Here is a 12,622-nt window from a genome sequence, read left to right on the forward strand (position 1 = left end):
GGTCAAGTGCCTTCCCGAGGCAACCTGCAGTTTATTATCGAGTCTCCAGTCAGTTCTCGTGATTACGAGTGGAATTGTTTTTTATGCTTTATTTACCGCTCCGATTTGTCTAGGAGTATTGCTATTTCCTTAAACTGGATTAAAGACTCTGTTTTCGCCAAGTTGCTTTTGGGTCCTCATTCACCTGCATAACAGAAGGATCCGACCAAAGAATGGACCCAGCGACTACAGATGCTCGTAACACTGCCGTCGAGATCCAAGGAGCCATGCTCGGCAGACACGAGCAGGAATTGTCTGCTGCTCGTCATGCCATGGAGAACCTGGCCGCTCAGGTTTCCGACCTCTCTGGACAGTTCCAGAGTCTTCGTCTCGTGCCACCTGTTACTTCCTGGTCTGCCGAGCCTCCGGAACCTAGGGTTAATAACCCACCTTGCTACTCCGGGCAGCCCAAGGAGTGCCGCTCCTTTCTCACCCAGTGTGATATTGTGTTCTCTCTCCAACCCAACACATACTCTAGAGAGAGAGCTCGGGTTGCTTACGTCATTTCACTCCTTACTGGCCGGGCTCGAGAGTGGGGCACAGCTATCTGGGAGGCAAGGGTGTGATTGTTCAAACAATTACCAGAACTTTAAAGAGGAGATGATTCGGGTTTTTGACCGTTCAGTTTTTGGTAGGGAGGCTTCTAGGGCCCTGGCTTCCCTATGCCAAGGTGATCGATCCATAACGGATTACTCTATAGAGTTTCGCACTCTTGCTGCCTCTAGTGACTGGAACGAGCCGGCGCTGCTCGCTCGTTTTCTGGAGGGACTCCACGCAGTGGTCAAAGATGAGATTCTCTCCCGGGAGGTTCCTTCCAGTGTGGACTCTTTGATTGCTCTCGCCATCCGCATAGAACGACGGGTAGATCTTCGTCACCAAGCTCGTGGAAGAGAGCTCGCGTCAACGGTGTTTCCCTGCTCCGCATCGCAACCATCTCCCTCCTCTGGCTCAGAGACTGAGCCCATGCAGCTGGGAGGTATTCGCATCTCGACTAAGGAGAGGGAACGGAGGATCACCAACCGCCTGTGCCTCTATTGCGGATTTGATGGACATTTTGTCAATTCATGTCCAGTAAAAGCCAGAGCTCATCAGTAAGCGGAGGGCTACTGGTGAGCGCTACTACTCAGGTCTCTCCATCTAGATCCTGTACTACTATGTCGGTCCATCTATGCTGGACCGGTTCGGGTGCTACATGCAGTGCCTTGATAGACTCTGGGGCTGAGGGTTGTTTCATGGACGAAGCATGGGCTCGGAAACATGACATTCCTTTCAGACAGTTAGACAAGCCTACGCCCATGTTCGCCTTAGATGGTAGTCATCTTCCCAGTATCAGATTTGAGACACTACCTTTAACCCTCACAGTATCTGGTAACCACAGTGAGACTATTTCTTTTTTGATTTTTCGTTCACCTTTTACACCTGTTGTTTTGGGTCATCCCTGGCTAGTATGTCATAATCCTTCTATTAATTGGTCTAGTAATTCTATCCTATCCTGGAACGTTTCTTGTCATGTGAAGTGTTTAATGTCTGCCATCCCTCCCATTTCTTCTGTCCCCACTTCTCAGGAGGAACCTGGCGATTTGACAGGAGTGCCGGAGGAATATCATGATCTGCGCACGGTCTTCAGTCGGTCCCGAGCCAACTCCCTTCCTCCTCACCGGTCATATGATTGTAGTATTGATCTCCTTCCGGGGACCACTCCTCCTCGGGGTAGACTATACTCTCTGTCGGCTCCCGAACGTAAGGCTCTCGAGGATTATTTGTCTGTGTCTCTTGACGCCGGTACCATAGTGCCTTCTTCCTCTCCGGCCGGGGCGGGTTTTTTTTTTGTTAAGAAAAAGGACGGTACTCTGCGCCCCTGCGTGGATTATCGAGGGCTGAATGACATAACGGTTAAGAATCGTTATCCGCTTCCCCTTATGTCATCAGCCTTCGAGATTCTGCAGGGAGCCAGGTGCTTTACTAAGTTGGACCTTCGTAACGCTTACCATCTCGTGCGCATCAGAGAGGGGGACGAGTGGAAAACGGAGTTTAACACTCCGTTAGGGCATTTTGAGTACCGGGTTCTGCCGTTTGGTCTCGCCAATGCGCCAGCTGTTTTTCAGGCATTAGTTAATGATGTTCTGAGAGACATGCTGAACATCTTTGTTTTTGTCTACCTTGACGATATCCTGATTTTTTCACCGTCACTCGAGATTCATGTTCAGCACGTTCGACGTGTTCTCCAGCGCCTTTTAGAGTATTGTCTCTACGTGAAGGCTGAGAAGTGCTCTTTTCATGTCTCCTCCGTTACTTTTCTCGGTTCCGTTATTTCCGCTGAAGGCATTCAGATGGATTCCGCTAAGGTCCAAGCTGTCAGTGAGTGGCCCGTTCCAAGGTCACGTGTCGAGTTGCAGCGCTTTCTAGGTTTCGCTAATTTCTATCGGCGTTTCATTCGTAATTTCGGTCAAGTTGCTGCCCCTCTCACAGCTCTTACTTCTGTCAAGACGTGTTTTAAGTGGTCCGGTTCCGCCCAGGGAGCTTTTGATCTTCTAAAAGAACGTTTTACGTCCGCTCCTATCCTCGTTACTCCTGACGTCACTAGACAATTCATTGTCGAGGTTGACGCTTCAGAGGTAGGCGTGGGAGCCATTCTATCCCAGCGCTTCCAGTCTGACGATAAGGTTCATCCTTGCGCTTATTTTTCTCATCGCCTGTCGCCATCTGAACGCAACTATGATGTGGGTAACCGCGAACTGCTCGCCATCCGCTTAGCCCTAGGCGAATGGCGACAGTGGTTGGAGGGGGCGACCGTTCCTTTTGTCGTTTGGACAGACCATAAGAACCTTGAGTACATCCGTTCTGCCAAACGACTTAATGCTCGTCAAGCTCGTTGGGCGTTATTTTTCGCTCGTTTCGAGTTTGTGATTTCTTACCATCCGGGTAGCAAGAACACCAAGCCTGATGCCTTATCCCGTCTTTTAGTTCTTCTGTGGCTTCTACTGATCCCGAGGGGATTCTTCCTTATGGGCGTGTTGTCGGGTTGACAGTCTGGGGAATTGAAAGACAGGTTAAGCAAGCACTCACGCACACTGCGTCGCCGCGCGCTTGTCCTAGTAACCTTCTTTTCGTTCCTGTTTCCACTCGTCTGGCTGTTCTTCAGTGGGCTCACTCTGCCAAGTTAGCTGGTCATCCCGGTGTTCGAGGCACTCTTGCTTCTATTCGCCAGCGCTTTTGGTGGCCGACTCAGGAGCGTGACACGCGCCGTTTCGGGGCTGCTTGTTCGGACTGCGCGCAGACTAAGTCAGGTAACTCTCCTCCTGCCGGTCGTCTCAGACCGCTCCCCATTCCTTCTCGACCATGGTCTCACATCGCCCTAGACTTCATTACCGGTCTGCCTTTGTCTGCGGGGAAGACTGTGATTCTTACGGTTGTCGATAGGTTCTCTAAGGCGGCACATTTCATTCCTCTCGCTAAACTTCCTTCCGCTAAGGAGACGGCACAAATCATCATCGAGAATGTGTTCAGAATTCATGGCCTCGCGTTAGACGCCGTTTCAGACAGAGGTCCACAATTCACGTCACAGTTTTGGAGGGAGTTCTGTCGTTTGATTGGTGCGTCCGTCAGTCTCTCTTCCGGGTTTCATCCCCAGTCTAACGGTCAAGCAGAGAGGGCCAATCAGACGATTGGTCGCATACTACGCAGCCTTTCTTTCAGAAACCCTGCGTCTTGGGCAGAACAGCTCCCCTGGGCAGAATACGCTCACAACTCGCTTCCTTCGTCTGCTACCGGGTTATCTCCGTTTCAGAGTAGTCTGGGTTACCAGCCTCCTCTGTTCTCATCCCAGCTTGCCGAGTCCAGTGTTCCCTCCGCTCAAGCGTTTGTCCAACGTTGTGAGCGCACCTGGAGGAGGGTGAGGTCTGCACTTTGCCGTTACAGGGCACAGACTGTGAGAGCCGCCAATAAACGTAGGATTAAGAGTCCTAGGTATTGTTGCGGCCAGAGAGTGTGGCTTTCCACTCGCAACCTTCCTCTTACGACAGCTTCTCGTAAGTTGACTCCGCGGTTCATTGGTCCGTTCCGTGTCTCCCAGGTCATCAATCCTGTCGCTGTGCGACTGCTTCTTCCGCGACATCTTCGTCGCGTCCATCCTGTCTTCCATGTCTCCTGTGTCAAGCCCTTTCTTCGCACCCCCGTTCGTCTTCCCTCCCCCCTCCCGTCCTTGTCGAGAGCGCACCTATTTACAAGGTACGTAGGATCATGGACATGCGTTCTCGGGGACGGGGTCACCAATACTTAGTGGATTGGGAGGGTTACGGTCCTGAGGAGAGGAGTTGGGTTCCGTCTCGGGACGTGCTGGACCGTTCACTGATTGATGATTTCCTCCGTTGCCGCCAGGATTCCTCCTCGAGTGCGCCAGGAGGCGCTCGGTGAGTGGGGGGTACTGTCATGTTTTGTCTTATATTGTCTTGTCATTTTGCTTTTCCTTCTGTTCGTTTTCCCCCTGCTGGTCTTTTTAGGTTCGTTCCCCTTTTTCTCTCTCCCCTCTCTCTCTCTTCTCTCTATCGTTCCGTTCCTGCTCCCAGCTGTTCCTATTCCCCTAATCAATCATTTAGTCTTCCCACACCTGTTCCCTATCTTTTCCCCTGATTAGAGTCCCTATTTCTCCCCTTGTTTTCCGTTTCTGCCCTGTCGGATCCTTGTATATTGTTCACTGTGCTGTGTCTTTGTATCGCCCTGTCGTGTCGTGTTTCCCTCAGATGCTGCGTGGTGAGCAGGTGTCTGAGTCTGCTACGGTCAAGTGCCTTCCCGAGGCAACCTGCAGTTTATTATCGAGTCTCCAGTCAGTTCTCGTGATTACGAGTGGAATTGTTTTTTATGCTTTATTTACCGCTCCGATTTGTCTAGGAGTATTGCTATTTCCTTAAACTGGATTAAAGACTCTGTTTTCGCCAAGTTGCTTTTGGGTCCTCATTCACCTGCATAACAGCTCTAACCAGAATAGAAAGAAGAGTGGGAGGACCCGGTGCACAATTGAGCAAGAGGACAAGTACATTAGTGTCTAGTTTGAGAAACAGATGCCTCACAAGTCCTTCTCAACTGGCAGCTTCATTAAATAGTACACGCAAAACACCAGTCTCAATGTCAACAGAAGAGGTGGCTCCGGAATGCTGGCCTTCTAGGCAGAGTTGCAAAGAAAAAGCCATATCTCAGACTGGCCAATAAAAATAAAATATTAAGACGGACAAAAGAACACAGACATTGGACAGTAGTAGTGTACATTGTAAACTTGGATTCATAGGCTAGGTTGTAGCAACCTCATGATGTGTATAGGAAAACTTTGAGTATCATGAATTAGCCTAAACCTATTGATGTTACATTGAGCTGGGTAAATAGAATTTGAATGGCAGTCATCCAATATGCTGTAATAGAAATAAGGCCATGCTCATAAGAAAAAGAATCATCCTCCCTCATCTTAAATGGCACCGACTGCCACCGGATCAGACAGCAGAGCAAACAAACGATGCAATTATTATAGATCGCTAGCTGTCACCAAAAGATGTATGTCGTTGGTATCATCCCTTCAACATGAAATAGCATGCCCTACAACATTTGTTAGCTGATTGCTGGCGTTTACATACAGAATATTAGTCTATATAAAAACATTATATGGCTTCTAATTGGAGAGGAGTCTTGAGGGTCTCTGAACTTTGAGACATCACACAAGGAAGATGGAGAGATATGCTAATAATGCACCATGTCACCGATCACTGCCATCTTAAAAGAATACTTCAGGATGTTGGCAATGAAGCCCTTTATCGACTTCCCCAGAGTCAGATGAACTCAACGCAATGACTAGAAGTCTATTGTAACTGCTAGCACGCTAGTAGATACCATAGACTTCCATTCATTGCGCTACGCTATTTAGCATTGGTTCGCAAAACTACCTCTAATTTCCTTCATAGCATACTGGATGCAGAGACATAAAAATAGTATCCATTAGTGCATCTGACTCTGGGGAAGTAGATAAAGGGCTTCATTGCCAAAATCCTGAAGAATCCCTTTAATCTAGAAGACATGTCCCTGAAGCCTCCCCATGTCCAAGAGCTGTCCTCAGACTGACCTAAGGATATTTCCGGCACCATAAGGACAGAAACTAAAATCAAGAGGTGTGTCCCTATACTAAGCAGCCAAAAAAGTGTAGAAGTCAAATTTTCCCTGTTTGTACAATTTGGATAAGTACATCACTTCAAAGGAGCTTGAGCAGCGTGTGGGCACCTCTCTTCAGTCTGAACTATGCATCTATATTTGACAGGCATCTGTGAGTACAGATGGATGGGCATGAATAATCTATCTCAATGAGGATGGAAAACAGCCAATATTGAGAGGACAGGATAGGGTGCATGCTCTGTGGTAGAGATAGGGTTGGAAAATTCTGAGCACTTTCAATAAATTCCTTAGTTTTCCAGAAATCCTGGTTAGAGGATTCCCTAGGTAGAGATATATACCAATACTACAACTACTGATACAGCTGCAAGTAGCAATAGAAGTGCCATTGAGTGGAGTCACAATCAACTGACTAAGGAGAGTATTGAGTAATAATATAGCTGCAAACAGCAATAACAGCAGATATGGAGTTTAAGTGAGTGTCACTAATCAAGGTGGGAATTGCTATATTGAGTCATATACCAGTCTGAATAAGACTGTGGAAGATATGAAAATCGAATAATTGAATGTCAGCCATAAAATGTATCAATCGGATATTTCTAATAACAACCCCTCAGCGTATTTGTGCTTTTTCTATCGTCGTAATAGTCATTCAAAATACTCCATTCCTTTTGATGTTGTCAGCAAATTGGTTGGCTCAAGGAAGTCTAGTTTATGACATGTACAGTATGTTTATTAAATAACAGAAACACTAAGGGCTGAAACCAAAGATCTGAAACCTGAAAGTGAGAACCCTGGAAATGATACCCTCTCGGAAGCTTACACTACATTTTATTATGTACACAGCAATAGAGAACCTTTGCTGAGGAAATGTAAATGGTTTTGTTATGTATCAAAATATGCTATTGATCAGTACGCGTTTCTATCATCCCTTGCAAAGAAAACTTTACAGTAGGCCATTTGAAAACTTTACCGTAGGCCATTTGAAAACTTTACCGTAGGCCATTTGAAAACTTTACCGTAGGCCATTTGAAAACTTTACCGTAGACCGTTTGAAAACTTTACCGTAGGCCATTTGAAAACTTCACAGTAGGCAATTTTAAAACTTTACAGTAGGCCATTTTCTAAGTTTACAGTAAGCCTTTTGAAAAGGAGACACATTTTACTATTGAGCTGTTTCAATGATTGATATCCCTCTGGGGCTTGTAAGCCCTAAATTTAACAAAGAGGCTAATGAATACAGGCCATTGTAATTCAACAATACAGAAGGTAATGAACTAGTGGCCTATTCACACACTGTATCCCTCAAGCTAAACCATATGAATTCTCCTCCAAAATTGAACCCAAAAATAGTCACGAGGAAAAGTATGATTATTTCATGGACTTGGCACAAGTAATATTCATTTGAATATTTTTGCAAGGATTTTCCTAACACATAATCTTTATCGCTACATGAGGTTTATCTACTTTGTTTTACAATGGTGTTTGAAAATCATGTAAATAGCCTTCATGTTTTCTCGCTGTTTCAAAGAAAGGAGACGACATAAAAAGGGTTTTATGCAGCCTCAGCATGGTAAAAAAAAATGTTTGGCATAGGCAAACGTATTTCTTCTCTGGTCAATTTGACTCTGGTGGAGCAACGTAATAGGTTCCTGACAATACCGTAATATATGTCCACCTCTCGACAAGCCACACAATTGAGGGAGCACCATTCATTATTTTAATTAAGTGGTACTACAACCGAGAGAGACATAAGTGCTGAATTGCAGGAAGAAAAAAATGTTAAGTAATGCAACAATGCTCTGACGCAAGGTCATAAAATTGAGTTTGTCCAAGTGCTCTAACCATTCAAGGAAGCTGACAATCCAGACCAGTTAACCCCTGAAGGTTTGGAAGATGCAGGAGCCAATCTTGAGATGAGATGCAAGTGCCAGCCACTATCATAGTAAAATATTGATTTGGCTGCTGCTCCTATTCTACCCACTGATTCTCAAACAAATTAGAATAAGTATTCTCCCAATAAATAAGATGATCTTTCTCATTGGGAGTTTTAATATGTTAAAACACATGTTCATATGTATTAATACCTTTCTCATTGGGAGTTTTAATATGTTAAAACACATGTTCATATGTATTAATACCTTTCTCATTGGGAGTTTTAATATGTTAAAACACATGTTCATATGTATTAATACCTTTCTCATTGGGAGTTTTAATATGTTAAAACACATGTTCATATGTATTAATACCTTTCTTGTTAGGGTGTTTTCATATGTTAGCAATTAGTGTTGAAATCACAAATACCTAAAAGACTACAAATGAAATAGAAATGATAATAGACTGAAGTAGACAATGGAATAACAACTTCTTAAAGCTCGACTCTCCAGATTAGATAAGCATAAACCATCAGAGTGGGCAAGGAATGACATTCCATTAGAGCAACATGGGAATTCATTTTTTGAAGCTATTTGTTTACAAAGTCTCCAATGATAAGACAAACCCGGAGCAATAGGTAGAGAGATATACCATTGTTTGTGGAGCAAACAATGGAGAAATAGTATTTTGGTTATGATAAAGCAACTCATCTCATGAAGGTATTTATAAGTCCGTTGAAGTTTTCAATGCCACATAATTAGATTATGTCACCCGCTAAGGAGGAAATGTACTTAATTTGGAAATAATCAATTTCATTTCAGAGTAATTGCACTCAGTGAAGTCAGTTAAATCGACTTATCGCATCAATGTTGGAGCTAGAAACATAAGCATTTAGCTGAACATACAATAACATCTACAAAATATGTGTACATGACCAATACAATTAGATTTGGTTTGGATGTCTTGGATACAATTATTCTGCAAACTCACACTCATGCTGATAAGAAATGTTTTAGTCATTTAGCAGATGCCCTTATCCAGAGCAAGGAATGACAGTAGTGAGTGCATAGATGTTCATACTTTTTCTCACTGTGCACTTTGACAGCATGGTACACTTGGATAGCAAATGTGTAATAACACTATTATGACACTATTATAACCACAGCTAACCGCTCAAGGGATGTGAATGACAATGACATGAAGAATAACCATGTTACCTGAATCTCCCTTGCGTGGTATATGATAATCAGACCAAGAAGAATGATTGTAGAAAGGCTTATCAGGCATTTTAGAGCTAATGAATACAATGACTCCTGTAAAGAGAGAAATAACAATAGTAATACAACAACACATGCATTCATGCAACAAACAGTATCTTACAAAATAGAAATATGCTATTATATATTGAATCATTAACATTTCAGGAAACTCCTGTAAGGTAGGCCTATATATTGGATTTGCACATCGCTAGTTCAATATAGTACAAAGCTACAGTATATTAGTAAAGCCTAGCAAAGCACATCATACTGTAACACTTTCTTTATTTTGAAAGATCTATATCTTGAAAACTTGAATGCTGACATGCAAAACATTTTGGGACTGTATCAACAGTGGACTAATGAAAAAAATACCAAAAGATAGTTTTTGAGTGGAGTTTTCCTTTAAGGCCAACAGAGGACATCTCTTTAATGTGTGAGAGATCATGTGTCACTATGTCAATGGAGTTTGTAAACCCACTTCTGGCTCAAAGAGTAACCTGGTCTCAAAGCATTTTGTATTATTCGGTATGTAAACCCGGGACACTCCATTTAGTATGATATGTTACGTTTCATATGGTATGTATTTATTTGTGGATGTCCATCACTCATTTCATATGATATGTTAAGAATTACAATTTGTATTATATGGTACGAATTTGCAAAACGTACATTAGGTTACACATTTTCCAAATGCACAATATGTTACAAATTTGCAATATGACAATATTTCGAACTTGTAAATGTACAATATATTACAAATTTGAAAAATGTATGATATGTTACAAATTCCTAGTTAGGTAGTTTGGTGGCTAACCTTAGCAAGTTGACTAACGTTAGCTAGGCTATGGTTGAGTGTTAAGTTTAGGAGTTAGCTAAAAGGGTTAAGGTTAGTGTTAGCTAACAAGCTAAGTAGTTGCAAAGTAGCTAAAGGCAGTAAGTAGTTGAAAAGTTGCTAATTAGCTCAAGTTGTCCATGATGTGATTCAAACTCGCAACCTTTTGGTTGCTAGGGGTTCGCTTTCTAGAGGTCTGCTTTATATGCCCACCCATTCACCCTGACCGATCACCCTATGTATCCGTCTGTCTTATGTAAACACACCAAATGTAAGATATCATACCAATTTTTGTGTCTAGTCTATGAGACCAGGCTGCAAGAGAGAGACCAGCCATGCAAGTTATGGCTGATCAGATGGTTTATGGGTTAACTCTTCACAGTCTAAATATTTTATGTGTAAAGAAAACAAGTCAACTATGCTACTACTGGTTTAAATCCCTAAAAAAAATAACTTGCGGTTTTTCCTGGTAAACTCGACATGCCAGTCAATGAATCCTTCTGACCAAGATGGACCTGCAGCCTACCGGGTTTGAGTTACGCACCTTTCCATAGGCTCCCCATGAGAGTTCAGTCTCTATAACCATAACTACGATCCCAAACATCCCAAAGATCAAAGCATAGTCGCTGAGACGCTTCCTTTTCTCAAACAAGGCCCTTCTATGTCCAAGCTTTTGCCCAATGTTCTGGTTCTTCTTTTTACCCGATTTACTGCCACTGTTGTTACATCCACCCCCTCCGTCTCCCGATGCATAAGGCATTAGGGTGGTGGAATTGTTCTCCGGTTTAGAGGCTAGGGTGTCCGACGCATCTGCAGTAGAGATTGGTTGTAAAGGCTGGGATTCGGAATCAAACTCGTGTAGGTTTCTGCGGGACGAGCTCAAGTTGCTCAGCGGTCGCATTACGCCGCCGTTGTATCTGCAGCTACTCATGGCTATTTCGTTATACGAGTTACTGTCTCTGTGGCTGCTGCTCGGGCTGCCCCGCTGCCGATTGTGGCACTGCTGATGGTAATGATGTCTGGATGAACTACCATGACTGGAGGGCGTGAACTCACAGACGCTAAACTGAGAACCTTGCCTCGAATACGTTACGGATGGCGTCCTTAAAGTTCCTTGAGTGTTCGGCGACGTCCCGCGAAAAACTAGGCTTTTTCTTGCATCACATGTACAGTTATTGCAGGTGCAGCATTGGTTGCGCTCCTTAGTGAGCCGTTCCTCTGGTCCGCAGTAGTGCTGGTACTTACAGTGATGCTGGATCTGCTGCTCTTGAAGAAAATCGTTCTGCAACTGCAAAGGGGTTTCCATGTCAGTGCTGCTGTTTAAAGCAGCAGTCGGGTACCACCATACACCCGCCGAAGGGCGTTGTGGTATGTCCTGGAGGACAGCTACGGAGTAAGATTAGACCCATTTCGGCTCCTGTAGAATGTAAGTGATGGCTCCAATTGGATAGACAGTACCAAAACAACCGTCTTGACGTCATTGAACAGGTTGCAACATTTTTTCGAATATTCATTCAAGGAAAGTATCATGTCAGTAGAGAAAAACAATGTCTTACAAGTAAGACTGTTCAAGTATAAACACGGAGATAAGGGGAAAAAAATTGAGGGCATATTACATATGCTCATAACCTAGGCGTGGGAGCCTACATGGGAGCTCTCAATGATGTTCACTCCGATGTTCACTGTAAAATACCAGTGGGATAGCCTACCGTTTACACAAAATCAAAAGTGCAAAATTGACTCATATTGTGTGCTTTTGACTTATCCATTTATAAGAGAATACATAATGTCTATGTCAATAAAACGTGGATTACATTGTAAATGCACTCTTATATCCATTGTCATTAAATAACAACTAACGTAATGTAAAGCAATACAAATACATAGCCTAAAAAGTAATAGGTTGACTAGTTGCTTAGTCCAGATGATTTACAATTACAGTAGTTACTCTTCCTTGGATCGCTCAAAACCACTCATTATTATTTTATCAATCGATAGTAGCCAATGCGTAGCTGATGTGCAGATTGAGCCACTCAAGATGTTGGAGATAGCAATTTCATTCACATGGTATGTGCCTGTTAATCTTGGTTACATTCACAGACCATGTGACTTGCATTCCAGCCAGACTGGGGGCAGCCGTCTCAACCCTCAGATTGATGTGTTCGCTGGTAGCGGTGTTATTAATGGGGTGGAGGAGTTATGTCACCTGGAGGAAATATAGGCAACTGCTCGAAATTGAGCATCTGGGGAGCCATAAAGCAAAGCCTGAACCCAATCATCCACACGTATCGGGTACTGCTGCAACCACACATTATTATAGAATGTGAATGTGTATTTTTGAAACATCCAACATCATTGTTCTCTCAAACTGTATCTTGTATTTTCGGAATCCCGAATGATCTGAATCCTGGCAGCCTGTTTAGGCTATGTGGTTAAAATAGACTATTATAGGGATAATTTTACAGTACTT

At 43.6% G+C, this 12,622-nt stretch overlaps 1 protein-coding gene across 4 annotated transcripts in view; it reads right to left on the minus strand.

Moving 5' to 3' along the window:
* The window catches only part of LOC124048858 (small conductance calcium-activated potassium channel protein 2-like), a 39,073-nt gene extending 27,530 nt beyond the window's left edge, over positions 1–11,543 (minus strand). For 3 of the 4 annotated variants that reach the window (XM_046369979.1, XM_046369980.1, XM_046369981.1), the window contains exons 1-2: positions 10,697–11,543; positions 9,279–9,374 (exon numbers count right to left, since the gene is read on the minus strand). In XM_046369979.1, coding sequence (XP_046225935.1) covers positions 9,279–9,374; positions 10,697–11,458 — 858 coding nt within the window. In that variant the 5' untranslated portion in view covers positions 11,459–11,543. The remainder of the gene's footprint in view (positions 1–9,278; positions 9,375–10,696) is intronic. The other variant, XM_046369982.1, reaches the window with a different exon arrangement.
* Between the last annotated feature and the right edge of the window lie 1,079 nt (positions 11,544–12,622).

The sequence above is a fragment of the Oncorhynchus gorbuscha genome, linkage group LG11 (assembly GCF_021184085.1).
Source record: "Oncorhynchus gorbuscha isolate QuinsamMale2020 ecotype Even-year linkage group LG11, OgorEven_v1.0, whole genome shotgun sequence".
NCBI classification, from domain to species: domain Eukaryota; kingdom Metazoa; phylum Chordata; class Actinopteri; order Salmoniformes; family Salmonidae; genus Oncorhynchus; species Oncorhynchus gorbuscha.